At 48.7% G+C, this 23,793-nt stretch overlaps 1 protein-coding gene across 1 annotated transcript in view; it reads right to left on the reverse strand.

Moving 5' to 3' along the window:
* Window positions 1–17,551, reverse strand: part of pdia3 (protein disulfide isomerase family A, member 3) — a 57,251-nt gene extending 39,700 nt beyond the window's left edge. The window contains exons 1-2 of the mRNA XM_038814986.1: window positions 17,326–17,551; window positions 2,049–2,127 (exon numbers count right to left, since the gene is read on the reverse strand). Coding sequence (XP_038670914.1) covers window positions 2,049–2,127; window positions 17,326–17,462 — 216 coding nt within the window. The 5' untranslated portion in view covers window positions 17,463–17,551. The remainder of the gene's footprint in view (window positions 1–2,048; window positions 2,128–17,325) is intronic.
* Window positions 17,552–23,793: the final 6,242 nt, after the last annotated feature.

Raw genomic sequence — 23,793 nt, forward strand, 5'->3', positions numbered from 1 at the left:
TGGTTGAAGAGTTTGCACAAAATATCAGACCAGAATACAAATCCTACAACACTTAAGTGGTGTCTCAACTGTTACAAGAAAATGAAACAGAAATTTAAGTATTGTTTTCCTACTTCAAAGACTTTCAGCAGGGTATCTGCAATTTATATTCATGTCAAATAATTAAAAACTGATTTAATACAGGAACACTCTGTTTTTAGCTTCTACCTCATTGTTTTATAGGCATTAGTATATAAAAAATGATCCGATTTAATAATTTAGGACAAGAACCAGCAGTAGTGATTTATAGGCATTAGTATATAAAAAATGATCCGATTTAATAATTTAGGACAAGAACCAGCAGTAGTGATATACAAGTGATTTGCCCAAGTTCTCTTAATTTATCATCTCATCATTTTTCTGAAGACTGTACTTCCACTGTTTGTTTTACTAATCCATGATGAATAAAGGGTAAAGTATTATGAGTGTAAAACCACAAAACATCAACCCAACCATGTAAACCTTTGCAACACTGACACTAAAATGCAGACCGAGTTTGGCATTCAAAATGTTTCTCCGTGAGTTTCCACGGTCATAGTCATACCAAACGAAGATTCATTCCCTGATGTAATCTTGTTCATTAAGGGACGACTACCACCTCTTGCAGATCTTAAAGGAACCATACACTTCTCCAACCTAATGCCTAAATGCAGTCCATCTTTGCCAAACCATGCTGGTGTCTTAACAGTCTCAGATTAAGAGTTGCCACTTTGAAGCTTGAAACAACTATTGGGCGTGCCAGAAATTGCTCCCAATTTGCATTTCTTTGCTTAATTTCCACTTTAGTCATGTACCAACACTTGGTAACTCCACCCGTTAAGGTCTCAGCAATTAAAACATTGCATAACTATTCATTACAACTAAATCTTATACATTTTTTTTTTTTTTTTTTATAAATTTAGATTACCCAATTATTTTTTCTATTAAGGGGCAATTTAGCGTGGCCAATCCACCTACTCTACACATTTTTGGGTTGTGGGGGCGAAACCCACGCAGACACGGGGAGAATGTGCAAACTCCACACGGACAGTGACCCAGAGCCGGGATCGAACCTGGGACCTCAGCGCCGTGAGGCGGCTGTGCTAACCACTAGGCCACCATGCTGCCCAACTAAATCTTATACATGACGCAATGTATATAAACTAGTCCAAAATTCACCTTTCTAGTTACCCATATACTTCCGAGAAACATTTCCTCTGGCAAGGGGACGTAGCTGTTTTTACTATTTTAATTTTGTTATCACTACATGTAAATAGAAGATAGTGAAGTGTCATGTGAGAGTACCTTTAAGAAATGGGTGTTTATAAATGGGTGCATATATAAATATCTGTAGTGAGAGTACCTTTAAGAAATGGGTGTTTCCTACTGCAGTGATGCCAGAGAGTGGGTGGAGCTGGGCTGTCAGCTTTTTACTTCGTTTTTGAGCAGGCTGCAGGGTGTGTTTTAGTTTCTTTTTCAGTGTTGGAGCTGAAGCCAGACCAAGCAGGTATACTGCTGTTTGCTCTGCCATCAAAAGACTATCTCTTGATCATTTGGTGAATTCAGAATTATAAATATTTTCAGTAGTGACTTTAACCTAATGTGCTTCTGTTAAAAGGCGTTTCTTTTGCAAGTCTTCTGGATGTTAAAAGGACAGCGTAAGCATTACTTAGTGTTGTATTCTTTGGGGGTTGTATTTGAATTGATGGTTGCTAAGATGTTCACTATGTTTCAAAAAGGTTAACTCGAGTTCATAGAATAAACATTGGTTTGCTTGAAAAAATACTTTTCCATTTCTGCTGTACCACACCTGTAGAGTGGGCCGTGCGCTCCCCATACCACAATCTAGTAAAAGTTGTGGGTTAGGTGAACTCCATGATACACTTTCTAAATCCTGGCCCATAACAGAAGGAAATAGGTGACAGAAAAGAACATGCAGATTCACATTTTTAAAATGTTGTCTAGTTTGTTATATTTGGAATTAAAACCAGCATTAAGTAACCCATGCAGATGTGTCCTCTGTAACTCACCTTCGCAAGAGGAACTTTGCCTTTCAACCTAGTGGCAGCAGCTTCATACTCTGGGGCCAACCGCTTGCAGTGGCCACACCTGCAGAAAGGCAGACGCAAATGATTAGAAAACAGTATACCAGAGCAGATCTTACAGCTATTGCACTCGGCTAAACTGGATTCTTTCACGGTGTGTGGGCGTTGTTGGCGAGGCCAGCATTTATTCCCCGTCCCTAATTGCCCTCAAAAGGGTAGTGAGCCTCCTTCTTAAAATGCTGCAATCCATGTGTTGTAGGTACACCCAGTGGTGTTAAGAAAGGAGTTCCAAGATTTTGACTCAGTAATTGTTATTAGGAATGAGGAATGGGCTATGAAAGAAGAGTCAAGAAATAGTTTTATTTTAAATTAAAACTGAGGAGCTTGAATGATATGATACAAAGGGGCTGGATTCTCTGCAGCACGACGCCGAAATAGTATTCACCGCCGGGGCGGAGAATCCAGTTCCACGCACGGAATCAGGACCAGTGCTGGTTCCACTATTCTCTGATCCCCGAAAAGCGGCGTACCCAGGAAGTACACCGCGCCACGAATCCCCCACCTGCGGCCGATGCTCGAGGCCCACCCCGCTATTCTCCGTCCCCGACCAACCGAAGTCCCGACGGCGTATTTCTAACATGGCCGCAGCCACTAGGGAAACTTGCGAGGCGGCTGCGGATCGAATCCGCGGCCGCCATGGTCGGGCCAATCGGATGGCAGGGGGGCCTCATAAGGGACCGAGGTATTTTTGAGCAGGCGGTCCGAGCACGTGGCCGATCAGGAGCACTAATTCTGCAGTCAGAGTCCGACATGGAGCACAGCGCGGCGACCATGGGCATGGGTTGCCTCTGACCCAGAAGTGCAGGGGGCCATATCTACAGCTAGAGCTGCAAGCTTCACAACGGCTCCCTGCTAGCCCCCTGCAGGGTTGTGAATATGTGGCCTTTTGACGCCAGGTTTTCTGGAGTAAAAGGCCACAGTTTTCACGACGGCATGGGGACATAGTCCCTGAAATGGAGAATCCAGTGCAAAGTCTCCACAATTACAAGGGTTATGATAGAGTAAATAGCAACAGATTGTTTCCACAGGTCAATAAAACAAGAGATCACAAATCTAACATAATTACAAAAAGAATTAATAATTTGAGTTAGAAAAGGTCCTTTCATACAGGCAATTTGAAATTCTATATCACCAACTATTATAAAAGAATCCACTTTAACTGCTTGATGGACAGACCAACCAACCACATTACAACATTCTACACACTGCAGTTTATGATGTTTATTGCCGTCTCCAGGCATTACATTTTCAGTACCTTGCCACTGTTATAATGCGGCAACCTTATTGCAACATAAAGAATCTTAAATAACTTTGCTGATTTCCACAAATTATACTGATCACTTTACAAAACTAGCTGACAGTGCATGTAACACTTAATCCACTTATATTATTTGCCACCTGCCATACTGAATTTGTAACTGTTGGAGGTGTAATTCAGTACCACAATTCAGGTGGTTTCAGCAAAGGTAGAGGAATGCAAGTTGCGACCAATTGTTAACAATTTTACACCAAGTGGAACGAGACTTGAAATTATTTTTTAAAAAAGGACGTTTTCGTGTAACTTTCTTCAGACACTTCACAAGATATCAAACATGTTCACTAGACAAGTAGTCTGAAGAATATTAGTAACTAGCAGGATTAAGACAATTCAGTTTTTGTGGCAATTTTATCTGGCATTTGGGTTGCTGTTCCAGTGCCATAATTGTACACACTGGTACAGAAAAGTTTATTTACACCAAAAGCCTTCTCCAGTTATATTGTTATATTAATGCTCAGGAATTGAATCACAGCTAGAGAATTCAAGTCAGTAACACAAGACCTTGAATATAGAGCCTGATATGGTGTCACATTTTTACAATACTGCAAATTTCACAATTTATATCAATCTGTTACTTAAAAGATCAGGGAAAAGAAGCATATTACATATTTCAAATGTCTAAGTGCATTACTGAAAGTTTAGAAACACGATATCAATGGGAAATCTCGAAAATATCGAATTAATGTAGAAATATTTTGAATTTTAGCAGCATAAATACTGTAGGTCTAAGAAATTCCAAAGCAAACTAAATTGGTACGTTACAGGACAGGGATTTGCCCCCCATGCCAGTGTTGGATGCAACCCCATGGGCGGAACGGTAGCACAGTTGCTACACAGCTCCAGGGTCCTAGGTTCGATTCCCAGCTTGGGTCACGGAGTCTGCACGTTCTCCCCTGTGTCTGCTCGGTTTCTTCCCACAGTCCAAAGATGTGCAGGTTAGGTGAATTGGCCATGCTAAATTGCTCTGTGTCCAAAAAGGTTAGGTGGGGTTACTGAGTTAAGGTGGAGGCGTGGGCTTACGTAGGGTGCTCTTTGTAAGGGCTGGTGCAGACTCGATGGACCAAATGGCCTCCTTCGGCACTGTAAATTCTATGATCCATGGCTGTTCATTCACATTTAATTTAAACTTTAAAAAATATTAGTACAGATATTTCTCAGATAATAGTTACAGATTAACTGAAACTACGCACGTGCCAAGAGTGGCCTGAAAGATGAACCATAGTTATGCTGCTATCAAGGTCAGGATACCTTCACAACGGCTTTAGTCTCCAAGTGAGCCAAGTACTTTAACTAGCTTGAGGCAATTTAATAAAGGAAACAAAGATGAAGCATTTACATTTTAATAAGGTTCGCATTTAATTTCAACTCAGTTTTTAAGTACAAATTGAAAGACAAGTCATACTGGCCATGCCTATAATACATCATTAATAAAATGATTTGTAATATTGCCACAGAGCTTTCATGGTTAGCTTCCAGTAACTTAAATTAACTATTATATGATACAGCATTTGCTCCACTGCTTTGGGTTTCATACTAGAAAGCAGTCAATAAAGCTGATCTCGGACACCAATGCTGCACTGAACCCATCTGCCAGGAACAGCTAAAGTCACTCTCTGCACAATTTTTTGCTGCTCATTGTCACTTGTAGTGATCTGAGAAGAGGCTCATATCTCCATTATTCTTCACTGTGATTCCCACATACAAATTTACACCCTAAAGCTACTCTATCCCTTGTCCTAGTCCACCTGATATCAGAGCCAAAGTAAATACTGCCATTTTGTGCTTTCTCTTCAAACTCTTACACCCAATATCCTTATTGACCAGAAAGATGAGCACATGAATAGTTAAGACCAGAGGTACTAGGGACATAAATGAGGGTCTCAGCGGCAGGTGAACTGAGACAGAGTGGTGTTATGCCGGTCTGATAATTTGGTAACAGTGGAGAAGTCAATGAGGTGGTAGTGAGATAGAGCTGTGTGTCATCGGCTCACACGTATGCCATTGGATAATGTTGCTCAGTGGCAAAATATCCATAAGGAGTAAGAGGAGGCCAAGGATAGATCCTTGGGGAACACCAAGGGAACTGTGCGAGAACAGGAAACAACTGATACTCTGTGTATGACGAGAACAAAACCAGGCGAGAGCAGTCCCTCCCATTAGCAGAGGATGGTGTGGTCAAACATGCAAAAGCTGTCGGCAGGTCAAGAAGAACAGAGAGAGAAAGTTTACCTTTGTTACAGTTACATAGGTAAAAGCTGTTTTAGTACTGGGAAGGGGCAGAAAACTGACCTGTGGGATTCAAACATGGAGTTCCGGGAATGATGGGCACAGATTTGAGAGGCAACAACACGTTCAAGGACTTGAGGGAGGGAGTTTGGAGATGGTCCAGCATTTTGTTTTTTTTGAGAAGCGCATTGCCAGCAGATCTGAAAGAGTGGGACACAATACCTGAAGTAAACTGCTACAGTATCAGCCAACATGGGAGACCAGAGGGAGGAGGTTGAGAGGTAATAGGGTTAAGGGAACAGAAAGTGGATCTCATGGACAAGATGACCTGAGGAGACATTGGAGAAAAAGAAGGTTGTGAGTTCAGGGCTAGGGCAGGAAAAGCTTTAAAAGTAGGTGAGTGGAAAGGAGGGAGATGCTGGCAGCTGATGGGCTGGTTTCCATTGTCCTCCGTCACTTTTCAACTGATAAGCCTTGGCTTAGGGAAAACTGGAAAGGTGGTTAGCCGAACTCAAGCTGGTGGCATTGTTAATCAAAGGCACTAGCGACTTCCGGTGGCGGCTATGAGGGAGTAAGTCGCGCATTTGGTGGCTCTCGCTCTGGTCAGACTTTTAGCCTTTCCCCCTGACTTTTTCGAACTTTTGAACGCTGGAGTGGAAAACAACTGCACTGTAGATCTGGATCCATACAGAGTTGTATGGACCTAAGGAGTAGAAGGAAGCGAAAACAGGCGAAGAAGGGGCCGAACAAAGGTGGTGTGGAAGTTCAAGTGGGAGGAAAGATGGCCGACGAACGGACCACGGAACGGGCGGTCCAGACAGCACTGAACAACATGCTGACGGTCATGAAGGAGAGCTTCGCAGAATAATTTGGAACCGTTTCAGAAAGCGGTGGAGCAACTGGACCAAAGGCTGGACACCCAGAATAAGAAGGCACTGGAGAAGACAGTGGAGGAGCAGGCGGATTTCCAAACGGTAGCGGGTTCGCAATTAGAAAGTTGAAAGAGCAACAAACAAGGCTGATGGACAGGCTGGAGGACCTGGAAAATAGGTCTCGCCGGCAGAATCTGAGAATCATTGGGCTCCCAGAGGGGACCGAGGGAGTGGATGCCACAGCATATGTGGCAGACATGCTGCAGAAGCTGGTGGGGGAGGATTCTTCCCACGGCCGTTGGAGCTGGACAGGGCACAGAGTGCAGGCGAGGCAGCCGCAGGGGGAGGGGCGATGGTGGTGGTCAGGTGCCATAGGTTCGTGGACAAGGAGCGGGTTTTACAGTGTGTCAAGAACACGAAGAGCTGCTCATGGAACAACAGTGTCCTGCGTATCTATCATGATCTGAGCCAGGAGGTGGCCAGAAGGAGGGCAGCCTACAGACAAATTAAAGAGATCCTGTTCAAAAAGGTCAAGTTCGATCTACTTTTTCCAGCGAGGCTTTGGGTCACATACAGGGAACAGCAACACCATTCTGACGACCCGGAGGAAGCGATGGACTTCACTAAGGGGAATGGACTGGTGCGGAACTGAGGACCGATGGATTCAAGTTAGAATCTTTCAAGGAATGTTTACATTTGTTCATGGATTGCCCTTAGTGTTGGCGATGGTGTTCGGCACATTCTTTTATTTAAAATTTGGGGTGTTTTTGTTCTTGTCTGTTTTAAAGTTAAAGTTATTGTGTGCTGGGGGCCTGTACGGGTTCTTTTTGCTATTTTTCTTGGAATGTTGGGAGGGGTTGGGTGGTAGTGCCCACCTCATTACAGGGAGGTCGGGGGTGGGAGCTGCCAAGAGGCGGACCAGGGGAGGCGCGGCACATGGGCTGGGGGTGGGCCCAAGAAGCAGGATGGCCTCCAACCAGGCTGATCACCTGGAATGTTAGAGGGTTAAACGGGCCGGTCAAGAGGGCAAGTGTATTCGCGCACTTACAGGCTTTGAAGGCGGATGTAATGTTGCTGCAGGAGATACATTTGAAAGTGGCGGACCAGATTAGATTACGGAAGGGCTGGGTTAGCCAGGTCTTCCATTCGAGGCTTGACACTAAGACCAGAGGGGTCGCAAGCATGATTAACAAACAGGTTCAATTTGAGGCAGACAGCACAGCTGCGGGTGGCAGATTTCTCACGGTCCGGGGTAAGCTTGAGGGGATATGGGTAGTCCTAGTGAATGTATACGCTCCAAACTGGGATGATGTACATTTCATCAAAAGGGTGCTGGGTAAAATTCCTGACTTGGATTCGCACAAGCTGATTATGGGTGGGGACTTTAAAACAGTCCTTGATCCCGGCCTGGACCGGTCGTGCTCCAAAACGGGCAGGGTTCCGGCAATGGCAAGGAACTGAGAGGGTTCATGGAACAAATGGGGCGGGGGGGGGGGGGGGGGGGGGGGGGTAGACCCCTGGAGAGTCAGTCGGCCGACGGGGAAGGTGTTCTCGTTCTATTCACATGTTCACAAGGTTTATTCTCGAATTTACTTCTTTATTATGAGCAGGGACTTTTTGGAGGGGGTGGGGGACACAGGATACTCGACGATCACTATTTCGGACCATACTCCACATTGGATCGACCTGCAGGTCTGCAAAGAAAGTTACCAGCGCCCACAATGGAGGTTAGAGGTGGGATTGTTAGCAGATGAGGGGGTGTGAGAGAGAGTGGGGAAATGCATGCAGAACTACCTGCAGGTCAACGATACAGGGGAAGTCTCAGCAGCGGTGCTCTGGGAGGCGCTGAAGGTGGTGGTGAGAGGGGAACTGATCTCAATCTGAGCCTATAGGGACAGAACGGACAGGGCAGAGATGGACAGACTGGTTCAGATGATACGTACGGACAGGGAATATGCGGAGCTCCCGAAGGCAGAGCTACTTAGGGAACGACGGAGACTGCAGGCGGAGCTGGGGGCGCTATCCACAGGGAAGGCAGTACAGCAGCTCAGAAAGGCAAGGGGCGCGGTGTACGAGTATGGGGAGAAAGCCAGCAGAATGCTTGCACAGCAACTTAGGAAGAGGGAGGCGGCCAGGGAAATAGGGACGGGGCAGGAAACCAGGTTGGAGACCCGGCAGGACTGAACAAGGTATTCAGGGACTTTTACAGCAAGCTGTATGCCTCGGAACCCCCCACGGGGCCAGAGGGGATGAGGCGCTTCTTTGATAGGTTGACCTTCCCAAAGGTGGGCAGGGGGATGGTAGAGGGGCAGGGGGACCGATTAGAGCTGAAGTAGTAATGGGGGGGCCTGAAGGCCATGCAGTCGGCTAAAACCACGGGGCCGGACAGGTATCCAGTGGAGTTCTACAAAAAGAACTCGGGGATAGTGGGGCCGGTGCTGGTTAGTGTGTTTAACGAGGCGAGGGACAATGGGGTATTGCCCCCGACAATGTCACAAGCCACCATCTCGCTGATATTAAACCGGGATAAAGATCCGGAAGCTTGTGGTTCCTATAGGCCAATCTCCCTGATTAATGTTGACACTAAACTGCTGGCCAAGATCCTGGCACCCAGAATCGAAGACTGTGTACCAGATGTGATTGTGGAGGACCAAACGGGGTTTGTAAAGGGCAGGCAGCTGGTAGCCAACCTAAGAAGGCTGCTCAATGTGATTATGATGCCCCCGGAGGGCAGAGAGGTGGAGGTAGTGGTGGCAATGGATGCCGAAAAGGCTTTTGACCAGGACTATTTATGGGAGGTGTTGGGACAGTTTGGGTTTGGGGAAGGCTTCGTGGATTGGGTTAGACTGCTATAACAGGCCCCGGGACTGGGGCAGGATGCATAAATTGAACTTGTCCAGATTGGTTGAGCAAATGAGGAGTGAGTTTCGGAGATGGGATGTGCTCCCGCTGTCACTAGCGGGGAGTGCTCAAACGGTGAAGATGACGATCCTCCCGAGATTCCTGTTTATTTTTCAGTGTCTTCCTAATTTCATTCCGCGGTCCTTCTTTAAAAGGATCAATAAAATCATCCTGGGTTTTGTTTGGGCAGGGAAGTCCCCGCGGGTAAAGAAGGGTATGCTTGAAAGGAACCGTAGTGAGGGGGGGCTGGCGTTACCGAACCTCAGCAACTATTACTGGGCGGTTAACATAGCCATGATAAGGAAATGGATGGTGGGTACGGGGTCGGTTTGGGAGCGGGTGGAGGCTGCTTCGTGCAGGGGCACCAGCTTGGCAGCCCTGGTCACGGCTCCTCTGCCGCTCCCACCGGCCAGGTACTCCACCAGCCCTATAGTGGTGGCGGCTCTGCGGATTTGGGGCCAATGGAGGAAACATGCGGGGGAAGCGGGAGCGTCGGTGTGGTCCCCAATATGTGACAACCACCGATTTGCCCCAGGAAAATGGACGGCTTGAGCATGGTGGAGGTGGGAAGGATGGGCGACTTGTTCCTGGAGGGGGACTTCTTGAGCATGAGGGCACTGGAGGAGAAATTCGGGCTGGCAAGGGGAAATGACTTTCGGTATTTGCAGGTGCAGGATTTCATACGTAGACAGGTCCCGTCCTTTCCATGCCTTCCACCGAGGGGGGATCCAGGACAGGGTAGTTTCCAGGGGAGAGGTAGGAGAGGGGAGAGTCTCGGATATTTATAAAGAGCTTATGGGAGCGGAGGACACAGGGACTGAGGAACTAAAACTCAAGTGGGAGGAGGAGTTTGGTGGGGAGTTAGAAGGAGGCATATGGGCAGACGCTCTAAGGAGTGTAAACGCAACTGCAGCATGTGCCAGGCTCAGCCTGATTCAGTTCAAGGTAGTTCATCGGGCCCACATGACAGTGGCTCGGATGAGTAAATTCTTTGGGCTGGAGGACAAGTGTGCCAGATGTGCGGGAGGACCAGCGAACCATGTCCACATGTTCTGGGCATGTCCAAAACTCAGGGGCACTGGCATGGATTTGCTGGCGTCATGTTCCAGGTACTGAAAAGAAGGGTGGCGATGAGTCCAGAGGTGGCGATTTTGGGGTGTCGGAGGACCCGGGAATCCAGGAGGGGATAGAGGCTGATGTTTTGGCCTTTGCTTCCCTGATAGTCCGGCAACGAATACTGTTGGCCTGGAGGGACTCAAAGCCCCCAAAAACCGAAGTATGGCTGTCGGACATGGCAAGCTTTCTCGGCTTGGAAAAAAAAATCAAGTTCGCCGTACGAGGATCACGGGGTTGGCACGGAGGTGGCAATCATTCATCGACTTCTTCACAGAGAATTAATCGTCAGCGGGGGGGGGGGGGTTAGAATAGTGTAGAGTAGCGGGGGGAAGAATAGGCGGGTCGATTTACGAGAGAGGAGCTGTTATTTGCACTATGTTTTTGCAATTGATATTTGTACACTAATGTAGGTTGTTACTGCTTACGCCAACAAAACCTCAATAAAACAGTTTGTTAAAAAAAAATCAAAGGCACTAGCTCCCACATGATTTCAAACTGTAATCCACCCAACACGATGATTGCATGAGACAGGAATTCACCACTTATTCTGCATTGAATCAGAGCTGCGTGGTCTGCTTGAATCCAGAACTCCTTTATGGATCAGTATTTGGTTTAGCTCAATGGGATAGGCAACTGGTTTGTAATGCAGAACAAGGCCGGGTTCAATTTCTGCACCAGCTTACCTGAACAGGCGCCGGAATGTGGCGACTAAGGGCAGCACGGTAGCATAGTGGTTAGCACAATTGCTTCACAGCTCCAGGGTCCCGGGTTCGATTCCCGGCATGGGTCACTGCCTGTGCGGAGACTGCACGTTCTCCCAGTGTGTGCGTGGGTTTCCTCCGGGTGCTCCGGTTTCCTCCCACAGTCCAAAGACGTGCAGGTTAGGTGGATTGGCTGTGATAAATTACCCTTGGTGTCCAAAATTGCCCTTCGTGTTGGGTGGGGTTAGTGGGTTATGGGGATAGGGTGGAGGTTTGCGGTTGGGAAGGGTGCTCTGTCCAAGAGCCGGTGCAGACTCGATGGGCCGAATGGCCTCCTTCTGCACTGTAAATTCTATGAATAAGGGTTTTTCCCAGTAACTTCATACTTGTGACAATAAAAGATTATTATTAGTGTTTCTTTGGTGGCCTTACTAGGAGGGCACTGATGCGCCAGAGCATTTGCAACTTGGTCTGGTGCAACTTATACTGGTGCTGCCCTCCACTTACATCAGAGTTGAGAATGAGTTGCTCACTTTCCATCTGTATTCTCACCTGATTTTTACACAGTTCCACGTGACAGTTTAAAGTATATTGTATATTTTGTCCCAGTTCATTTTCGAATTAGTCACTGTCATACGACTTCTTAATAAAAAGAAGCGCCAAGATTTCAAAGGAGTTGGTTTAAAGGCTCTTGCAAAAAGCTGGCTGTACTCAAGTGCTGACCAGGGACAAAATTTAGTTTGAAATCCCACAGCCCAACATATCCATTATCATCAAATGCAATGAAGAATTCAATAAATATACTCTGTTGGATCAGCAGCAAAAAATTAAGAGCACTGTAAAAGAAACGCATGACTGACAACTGAAATATATCAAGTGTCATAACTACTGCCAAAATAAATATTTAGTTATCTACATTAGACATATAGGTAGCACAAGAAATATCATGACAGCAATCAGATTAATCCATTTGTAGGACATCCTCGACACTCCAACAAGTACGGTTGCTCAAATAAGGTTTATGTTCCGTCCACATCACTGGATGAGAATAGTTTGCTCATTTGTAAATTACTATTCATGATGCAAGATTTTTAAATCAATTACTGTTTCATATCATCTAATGCATCCCCTTGTAGTCTTTATATTTGAAAAATAAAGATGTAAAATCAAAAAAAAAGCTGCATATGCCACAGGCTTCTTCAAAACTCAGAAGATGAGTAAAGTTTCAATTTCACAATTATTCTGCATTTCACTGTTCAGGAAATGTTTTGATTATCTGATAGCACGGTATCAGCTTAGTCCAGTTATAGCATCTAACCCAAGTCAGAAGGTTGCCTGCATACCCCACTGCAGAACTACCAAATCATCTGTGCTGATACTCAAGTACAGCATCTTTCTGATGATCTTTCTCTTATGATCATTACATAGTAAAAGCATTATTCGTAACCTGGATGTGAGGATTGAATCATGAACTGCAATTACACAAATTGGGCATGTTTGCATAGGAAAAACAGAAGGCTGAGGGGTGACGTGCTGTATTTGTAGCATTTTAAAATGGACCAACAGACCGTGGCAAGTTGCATTACCTCACCCAGCATATTCAAACCACAGGACAAAGCCGGCACTTGGTGGTACAAAGGAAAATACAGCACAGGAACAGGCCCTTCGGCCCTCCAAGCCCGCGCCAACCATGCTGCCCGTCTAACTAAAATCTGCTGCACTTTCCGGGTCAGTACCCCTCTATTCCCATCCAATTCATGCATTTGTCCAGATGCCCCTTAAATGTCACTATCGTCCCTGCTTCCATCACGTCCTCCGGCAGCGAGTTCCAGGCACCCACTAACTTCTGTGTAAAAAAACTTGCCTCATACATCTCCTTTAAACCTTGCCCCTTAGTAATTGACCCCTCTACCCTGGGGAAAAGCCTCTCAACGATCCACTATGTCTATGCCCCTCATAATTTTGTAGACCTCTATCAGGTCGCCCCTCAAGCTCCGTCGTTCCAGTGAGAACAAACCGAGTTTATTCAACCGCTCCTCATAGCTAATGCCCTCCATACCAGGCAATATCCTGGTAAATCTCTGCTGCACCCTCTCTAAAGCCTCCACAACCTTCTGGTAATGCGGCGACCAGAATTGAACACTATACTCCAAGCGTGGCCTAACTAAGGTTCTATACAGCTGCAACATGACTTGCCAATTCTTATACTCAATGCCTCGGCCAATGAAGGCAAGCATGCCGTATGCCTTCTTGACTACCTTCTCCACCTGTGTTGCCCCTTTCAATGACCTGTACACCTAGATCTCTCCGACTTTCAATACTCTTTAGGGTTCTACCATTCACTATATATTCCCTCCCTGCATTAGACCTTCCAAAATGCATTACCTCACATTTGTCCGGATTAAACTTAATCTGCCATCTCTCCGCCCAAGTCTCCAAACGATCTAAATCCTGCTGTATCCTCCGACAGTCCTCGTCGCTATCTGCAATTCCACCAACCTCTGTCGTCTGCAAACTTACCAGTTACATTTTCCTCCAAATCATTTATCTAGACTACGAACAGCAAAGGTCCCAGCACTGATCTGCACAGACAGCCCTCCAATTAGCACCCTTCCATTGCTGCTCTGCCTTCTATAACCTAGCCAGTTCTGTATCCACCTTGCCAGCTCACCCGTGTGACTTCACCTTTTGTACCAGTCTAACATGAGGGACCTGGTCAAAGGCCTTACTGAAGTCCATATAGACAACATCCACTGTCCTACCTGCATCAATCATTTTTGTGACCTCTTCGAAAAACTCCATCAAGTTAGTGAGACATGACCTCCCCTTCACAAAACTATGCGGCCTCTCACTAAATACGTCCATTTGCTTCCAAATGGGAGTAGATCCTGTCTCGAAGAATTCTCTCCAGTAATTTTCCTAACACTGACGTAAGGCTCACCGGCCTGTAGTTCCCTGGATTATCTTTGCTACCCTTCTTAAACAAAGGAACAACATTAGCTGTTCTCCAGGCCTCCGGGACATCACCTGAAGACAGTGAGGATCCAAAGATTTCTGTCAAGGCCTCAGAAATTTCCTCTCTAGCCTCCTTCAGTATTCTGGGGTAGATCGCATCAGGCCCTGGGGACTTATCTACCTTAATATTTTTCAAGGCGCCCAACACCTCATCTTTTTGGATCTCAATGTGACCCAGGCTATCTACACACCCGTCTCCAGACTCAACATCCACCAATTCCTTCTCATGGTGTTGGAAAGAGAGAAATTTAAAGCCAAATCTAAAAAATCTCAAGTGAGAAAATGGTAATGGAAGAAGCTCTCTCGGGAGAAAAAGTGAAAGCAAATAATATTTTTGTGTATCATAGATCCTGTAGAAAGAGGCCATTAGGCCCATCGAGCCCGCACCAACCCTCCAAAGGAGCACGTCACTGTTCCCGTAACCCCACCTAACCTTTTTTTTGGACACTCAGGGTCAATTTAGCATGGCCAATTCACGTAACATGCACATCTTTGGACTGTGGGAGGAAACCGGAGCAGGAGGAAGCCCATGCAGACACTGGAAGAATGTGAAAACTCCACAGTCACCCAAGACCGGAATGGAACCTAGCTCCCTGGCGCCGTGAGGCAGCAGTGCTAACCACTGTGCCAAAGTAGATTTATTCAAATGCAAACAGGATAGAATGATAGATTTTTCAGACAATATTTTGGGACATTGTATGAATAACCAGAGACATAATTGGCTGGACGTCTCCCACACCTCTCGCAAGTGTCCTCCACAACCTCAAACAGCCATCTCATCCTTGATCTCGTCGGGTGCACTCTGTGCACCACCTTTAACTGTATTAACCCCGGGGGCAGCACGGTGGTTAGCACCGCTGCCTCACGGCACTGAGGACCCGGGTGTGATCCCGGCCCCAAGTCACTGCCGTGTGGAGTTTGCACATTCTCCCAGTGTCTGTGCGGATCTCACCCCCACAACCCAAAGACGTGCAGGTTAGTCGGATTGGCCATGGTAAATTGCCTCCTAATTGGGGAAAAAAATTGGGCACTCTAAATTTATTTTAAAACTACTGGATGCTTTAAAGGACTATATAACTTGGCTTCCCAAAGCTTACCATCATTGACAGTTTCACCACCTCATGTTTGGATCTGCTGTAATATAGAGATTGACTGCAATGACATCTCCATAATTTTTGTTCTATATGACCATTGAAATTATAGAAAGTGAACTAGATAAGTTGTAGCCTCTTTGATGAGCAATTTCAACATTACCTGAAGGGAAGTTCTGTAAAATGTGTTTCTACTAGATGCACAACTAAATGAATCTCTTGAACTTTCCCGTATCATTTAAGACAGAGTTTGGGGATTTAAATTGGACTCAGTTCATACTCCTCCCACACATGGTCCATAAAGAGATAAGAGTAAACTTGTTCACCCAATCATCTGACCTGAAACCACATCTCCGTTTCAGAGTCAAAAATCCTGGAACTCCTTCCCAAACAGCATTGTAGGTGAACCTTCAGCAATCTCTCAAGGTTGAGTATGGACTGGCATTAAATGCTGGTTATGCTTTATGAACAAATTAAAACAAACCAAGGATAAGTAGTTCTGGTTGAGATGTGTGATTAGATGCAATGATAAACAACGACTATAATCTACTAGTTCAACTGTATGTAATAGCTATGTCACAACATTATCCATACAAGACCGAGTCAACCTGATGGGAAAGCCTTTGGGATGCAAAGAAATAAAAAAAAATGCTTTTAGTTACTAGCACTAATCACAGGAGCAGAACCATGTCATTCAGCACATCGGGTCCGCTCCACCATTCAATGAGATAATGGCTGAGCTGATATGATTCCCATGACCCTTGATTCCCGCACTAATTTAAAATGTCTATATCAGCCTTGAACATCCTTAACGACCCAGTCTCTACAGCCCTCTGCAGTAAAGAATTCCACAGATTCACTTCCCTCTTGAGAAAATAAATTTCCCCCTTATCTCGGTCTTTAATGGGTGACCCTGTACTTTGAGAGATTATGCCCATTGGTCCCATAAAGGGAAACACCCTCTCAGCATCCACCCAGTCAAACAAGTGGCTAGGTTAGTTACCCAACTATTCTAGAAGGACAATGGGGCAAACATATCCTGGGATCTGTAAGCTCCCCTCCAAGCCAGACAACATCCCGACTTGGAACAATGTCACCATTCCTTCATTGGAATTTAGCACACTGGGCTAAATAGCTGGCTTTTAAAGCAGACCGAGGCAGGCCAGCAGCACGGTTCAATTCCCGTACCAGCCTCCCCGAACAGGTGCTGGAATGTGGCGACTAGGGGCTTTTCACAGTAACTTTATTGAAGCCTACTTGTGACAATAAGCAATTTTCATTTTTCATTTCATTGCCACTGGGTCAACATCCTGGAACTCCCTCCCTACATTATAACTTCCCTTTGTTTCTGTTTGCAGGTGCTTGTTGTTTACCCACTGTCAGTAATGCCCAACCAGGTAACATTTCAGCAGTTGCTACGGGCTCAGGCTGAACCATCCCAAGCACTGGCCTGGCACCAAACGTCGTCGTCACCGTCACGTGTGGTCTAGGAGCAACAGTGGGCCAATCAGCGCCGGCCACCGGTTCCTCGCGAGCCAATCGGCCGGGGCCACGGGGCGCGTGCCCATCACTTCCGCTTCCGACCGCACAAGGGGAGGCTCCATGGGAGTTGTAGTCCAGTCCAAAGTGGCGCAAAAACTACAAGACCCGGAGAGCCATGCGCGTCCAGCCACTAGAGTCCTATCAAAATCATCCTGTGGGCTAATAAATTGGCCAGTTGGGGGAGGGGATTGCTAGACATCTCAACTCCTCGCACCCCCACCACCCCCCACCCAAACACCGGTCAGTGCGCCATCGGCATCCGGGACACGGTCGAGCTCTTTCGCGGCGGGCGGGGGCCAGCTAGGCTTAGTTAGCGCGCTGTGGGCAAAATGAGGGACGGAGGCGACAGAGAGATGAGACGGAGGCGACAGAGAGAAAGGGCGGCCTCGGTCTCCAGTTGGAAGCTACGTGGGCACTCACCAGGGGGCGAAGAACTCCACCAGGACTAGATCGTGTTCCCCGACCCGATCCTCGAAATCGTCGTCCGTCAGCTCGAGCACGTCGCTGGCCGACGCCGCGGCGACCATGCAGGCAGCGAGGAGCAGGAGGCGAATCATAGCTGGGCGGGTGGGGAGGGGGACTTTGACGCTGCGCTCCGGGCCGCCGCTCACTCCGACTGTTCTGGGGCGAGACGGTGAAATGGAAAGAGCCGGAGCCGAGCTGCCCGAGTGTGGCGCCCGGCCATTGGACGGCGCTCGCCTCACGTGGGCGGCCGCCTGCCAATCAGGGCCGCTGGCGGCTGGCCACCTGGACCAATCGCGGCGGCGATCGGGATTCTGCGCAGTCAGGCCGGAGGTGAAAGCTGCCCTGTCATTGCGACTTGTGTAATGCTGCAGGTTGTCCTGGTCACCACCACCCACCAATACCTGAGACTGAAAGCAGTGCTTAGAAAAGTTCTGTTGGAAATACTGTAAGCAGAAGAAAATACACTGCCTTCTGGTGCATGAAAGTAGGTTTAAAATAAACTTCGATTTGGCAATCATCCAATATTAATTCTTGGCAGGTGAAAATAGCCTTATTATTTCTTGCAACTGTCCATGTAAAAAGGTGCAGATTTTTCACCCTGCAGAAAAATATTTTTAAATTGCAAAGTGACACGAAACTGGCAGACCCCCTCATTCATGATGTTACAACCAGCAAAACATTAACTGACACTAATAAAATCATCTTGATTTATTACATCAGTGGTCATTGTGGATAGCCCGAAGTCGGTCATCTTGCGCGCTGGTGCATGTGCCGTGGGACAGGGCATTTGGGGGGCTCGTTGAACTTCCCAGGACGATACTTGATATCGTAGTTGTAGGTGGAGAGTTCGATTCTCCACCTCAAGATTTTATCATTTTTTATTTTGCCCCGTTGTGCGTTGTCGAACATGAAGGCTACTAACCATTGGTTGGTGATGAGGGTGTACCTCCTACCAGCTAGGTAGTGCCTCCAGTGCCGCACGGCTTCCACTAGGGCTTGTGCTTCCTTCTCAACCGAGGGTTGTCGAATTTCGGAAGCGTGGAGGGTCCTAGAGAATAATGCTACTGGCCTGCCTGGTTGAGTGTGGTAGCCAGTGCGACGTCTGACGCGTCGCTCTCTACTTGAAAAGGGATGGACTCATCCACCGCGTGCATTGCGGCCTTGGTGATATCGGCCTTGATGCGGCTGAAGGCCGCGCGGGCATCATCCGTCAGGGGAAAAGTGGTTGTTTGAATAAGTGGGCGGGCTTTGTCCGCATAGTTGGGGACCCACTGGGCGTAGTAGAAGAACAGCCCCAAGCATCGTTTTAGGGCCTTGAGGCTGTGGGGAGGGGGGAGTTCTGTGAGGGGGCGCATACGGTCGGGGTCGCTCCGTTCTCTACGACATAGGCGAGAATGGCTAGTCTAGTAGTACAGAAGATGCATTTTTTCTTGTTGTATGTGAGATTGAGGGATTGGGCGGCCTGGAGGAACCTCTGGAGGTTGGCGTCATGGTCCTTCTGGTCAAGGCCGCAGATGGTCACATGGTCCAAGTACGGGTATGTAGCCCGCAAACCTTACTGGTCCACCATTTGGTCCATCGTTCTCTGAAAGACCAAAACCCTGTTAGTGACGCCGATGGGGCGTGGAAGTGGAAGAGCCGGCCGGCTGCCTCGAAATCAGTGTACTGGCGCTCTTCCGGGCAGTTTGGGAGCTGGTGGTAGGCCAACTTCAGATCGACCGTGGAGAACACACGGTACTGCGCAATCTGGTTGACCATCTCCGCTATGCGGGGGAGGGGGTACGCATCGAGTTGCGTGAATCGGTTAATTGTCTGGCTGTAGTCCACAACCATCCGATTCTTTTCCCCGGTCCGGATGACCACCACTTGCGCTCTCCAGGGGCTGTTGCTGGCCTCGATAATCCCTTCACTCAACAGTCGCTGGACCTCCGACTTGCTAAACGTCATGTCCAGCATACTGTATCGTCTGCTCCTGGTGGCGATGGGCTTACAGTTAGGAGTGAGGTTCGCAAAGAGTGAAGGGGGGAAGACCTTGAGGGTCGCGAGGCTGCACACCGTGGGGGGGGGCAAGTGTCCGCCGAACTGTAAAGTCAGGCTTCAGTGGTTACATTGAAAGTCCAATTCGAGCAGTCGGGGGGGGGGGGGGGGGGGGGGGGGGGGGGCAGAGGTGGGGGAGGCCGTAGAGCTTAAAACGAGCATACTCTGCGCCCTGCATCGCGAGATTGGCGATACAGTACTCCGGATATGAACCGAATGGGACCTGGAGGCAAGGGAGATTGTTTGGAAGGCTGGGTAGGTGTGGAGGGAGCAGCGCCTTACCCTGTTGGGGTGAACAAAGCTCTCTGTGCTCCCGGAGTCGAAAAGGCAGGGGGTCTCGTGCCCGTTGACCCTGACAACCATCATGGAGTTCTTCAGCTGTTTTGGCTGCGACAAGTCGAGGGTGACTGCACCCAGCTGCGGGTAGTCTGTGGTCGGTGGAGTTCCAAGATGACAGCCCCCATGAGTCGCACGTTTCGGGCTGGGCGAAGATGGCGACCAAGATGGCCGCCCCCATTGGTCACACATGTCGGTCGATGTTGGGGCTGGCGGCCAAGATGGCGGTCCCCATGCGTCGCACGTGTCGGTCGGTGTTGGGGCCGGTGACCAAGATGGCGGCCCCCACGAGTCGCACGCTGCCGATGATACATCTGAGAGCAGGCACACAGCCACATTGCGGGGTCAAGGGCCGCGAGTCCATGGGTCGGGCCCGGTGTGCTTTCGATTTCTGGGCCTTTAGCTGGCCCAGACAGACCATAGCAAAGTGCCCCTTTTTCCCACAATCGCTACACGTTGATGTGCGGGCTGGGCAGCGCTGCCGGGGGTGTTGGTCCTGGCCGCAGAAGTAGCACTGCGGTTCCCCGGGCTGGGCTGGCAGACACGCGGCACAGGCCTGCGACATAGTCGGGTCCGACGGGGGTCGCGACGTGGGCTTCCATGAGGGGTTCGGCAGGCCCGCGGGGAACGCGCTGAGGTTCTGGTAGGCCACCTCCAGTGAGGTCGCTCGCTTTACCGTTTCCCGCAGGTCGGAGGGCGACCGCCGCCTCGTACGTGGTTGCTTTCTTGATCATTACGGAGATTCGATGGCTCACCTGGGCGTGGAGGAGTCGCAGCTTGAGAGTCTCTGTGGGAGGCGTTGTGGAGGAGTTGAGATAGGCCTCGAAGCATCGGAGCCAATGTTTGAATATTTCCTTGGCTTCGGACGAGCGGGCATCGAGTTTGAGTCTGTCTGGCTTTAGAGCGGCTTCCATATTGCTGTCTATGACTAATAAATTGATATACCTTCAATTCACAGTGAGGCAGAGAGAGCAAGTGAACAGTAGGCTTTATTAGCCATGAACTTGCCTAGCCAGAATCAGTAGTACAAATGAATGCCACCCACAAGAGACCGGTTTATATATGGCCCCGGTGTGGGTGGAGCCATACCGGGGTTACAGTGCAGTACCTGGAAGAAGTTCATATCACCACTTCCAGATCACAGGTTAAAGGTTATGGTATCATGCATACATTTTGGTGAATACATTCACCACACCGATGTTTTGGCCTTTGCCGCCCTGGTGACCCGGAGACAGATTTTGCTGGGATGGAGGGACTCGGAGCCTACAAAGTCATGGGTGTGGGTCAGTGACATGGCAAGGTTTCTTAAGCTAGGGAAAATTCAGTTTGCCTTAAGGCGTTTGCTCGGAGGTGGCAGCCGTTCATCGACTTCTTCAAGGAAAATTGACCGTCGGGAGGCGGGGGGGCGGTTGGAAGGGGAGGCATGGAGGGGACGGATAAGGGCAGGAATCTAATGTCTGGGTAGTTAAGGTTGAGGGATTGGCGGAGTTGGGTGTGTTATTGCGGGGTTCTTGCGCGTGTTGGATCTCTCTGTTTAAAATGTCAAATATGTAAAATTATAAATGCCTCAATAAAATATTTTCTATCCAGCACGACTTGAGCATAGATCCAGCCGAGAAAGAGAAACACTCAGCCAGAGGAAACAGGCCACTTCCAGCCAATCTAACTGTTCACATTCCACATGTACACTGACAATACACAGCCACTACACATGACCACCTCTCTCAACACACCAGGACATCTGCAAGTCTGACATCCTGACCTCGAGTAGAGATTTCCTGGAAATACCTATTGGGAAGACCTGAAACATTTCCTCTTGTTTCTCTGCACTGAGGCTCCCTGACTCGCTGAGTGTTTGTAACATTTTCTGTTTTTATTTAAAATTCCCATCATTCGCTATTGACAGGGATGAAGAAATCTAAATATCCGGCGGGGGTCATTTCTGACCATGCACCACATTGGATGGACCTACAGTTGGAGGCAGGCAGGGGTATCGAAAGAGGTGGCGGATGGATGTGGGTCTGTTAGTGGACATTATGGCCGGGATTCTCCCCTACCCTGCGGGGCGGGGGGACCCGGCGGGACGGAGTAGCGTGAACCACTCCAGCGTCGGGCCTCCCCAAAGGTGCGGAATTCTCCGCACCTTTAGGGGCCAAGCCCTCACATTGAGGGGCTAGGCCCGCGCCGGACTGGCTCCCGCTCCACCGGCCAGCACGAACGGCCTTTGGTGCCCCGCCAGCCAGGGCCGAAAGGTCTTGGCCGGCTGAAGTCCGCGCATGCGCCGGTGTGTCAGTGGCTGCTGACATCATACCGACTCATGCATAGGGGAGGGGGTCTCTGCCGCCCCCGCCATGGTGAAGGCCATGGCGGGGCGGAAGAAAAAGAGTGCCCCCACAGCACAGGCCCGCCCGCCGATTGGTGGACCCCGATCGCGGGCTAGGCCACCGTGGGGGCACCCCCCGTGGTCAGATCGCCCAGCAACTCCCCCTCCCCCCACCCCCGGAGCCCACACGCGCCGCCAATCCTGCCGGTACCAGAGGTGGTTTGAACCACGGCGGCGGGAAAGGCCTGTCAGCGACGGGAATTTGGCCCATCGCGGGCCGGAGAATCGCCGCGGGGGGCCCGTCGATCAGCGCGGCGCAATTCCCGCCCCCGCCGAATCTCGGGGGGCAGAGAATTCGGGATACGGCGGGGGCGGGATTGACGGGGGTTCCGCCCTAGGGTCTCAGGCACGATCCAGGATAAAATTTTGAACAATGACAATGGGGAGGTTTCTCCCTCGTCACTTTAATCTGATCACTACAGATAGGGCGGTACGACAGCAGAGGCGAGCTATCGGGACTCTTTCCAAATATAGGGAGAAACCAAGTCGGCTCGTGGCATTTCAACTGTGGAAACAGGAGGCTGAGAGGGAGATTGCCCAGATTAGGGCACGGGATGGGGGGTTGGTCTCGGATCAGGTAAAGGTAAATTAGGTATTTAAGACCTTTTACCAAAATCTGTACAGGTACAAGACTCCACGGGATGGGAAAAATACGTTGGAATTCCTGGGTGAGTTTCCCAAGGTAGAGGAGGAGTTACAAGAGGACCTTTAAACTCCGCTGGAGTTGGATGAGATCAAGCAGGCACTGAAATTGATGCAGTCGGGGAAGGCACCGGGACCCAATGGTTTCCCAGTGGAATTTTATAAAACATTTATAGACCTAGTAGCCCCTCTATAGTTAAGGATGTTCAGGGACTCCTTCGTGAGAGGCGCTTTCCCACAGACACTGAGGCAGGCTTCAATTTCCCGGCTGAAAAAAGACAAAGACCCCTTAGGCTGTGAGTCATATCAAGCGATCTCCCTTTTAAATGTGTTTGCAAAGCTGTTAGCTAAGGTGTTGGCAGTTCTGTTCTGGGGGCAGCGAGCCCAACTTTTAATCCAGCCCGCCCCTCCCCCACACCCACAGAACAAAATAGCAACTGTGGGCTGCCATTTTTAAAGGTCAGTTCACAAAACCATTAATTCTCTCGTCGCTGCGCTCCCAACCAGGAGTGAAAGCCTGTGCCATTGTACTTGGTGCTCGTTACTTGGCAAATATAGTGAGTGATGTGGCCTGCAGATTACATGTAAATCTTACATGGCATTGTGAAAGAATAACAGCCATTTAAAAGGGCTGAGTGCACTGCATTCTCTGGCAACACCTTTAAATATTTAAATTGGTTGCCCTTGCATTGTATAGAGAATTAGCTATTAATCCCACAAACATGGCAGTAATAATTCCAAGAGGTACAGGCTAAAAGACAAAGCACGTTCATTCTCCAATACAGCATACAAAACAAATGTCCCAGCCTGGGATGAGTGGGAATTGCCGGGCCAGATCTGGGCGACAATATTTAAGGCCCTGTTGTTGAGCCCCTTCCTGCTGAACGTGGGAACTCATATTCTATGAATCCCATGTTGAGATCTATCAGATATCTCCCTGTGGTCCTCGTGAGGATTATACCAATGGCCATAGGTCATTCAGTGACTGGTGTGCTACCAGTGAAAAATTAATGGGTCTGAGGAGT

This window comes from Scyliorhinus canicula, chromosome 12, assembly GCF_902713615.1.
Source record: "Scyliorhinus canicula chromosome 12, sScyCan1.1, whole genome shotgun sequence".
Lineage (NCBI taxonomy): Eukaryota > Metazoa > Chordata > Chondrichthyes > Carcharhiniformes > Scyliorhinidae > Scyliorhinus > Scyliorhinus canicula.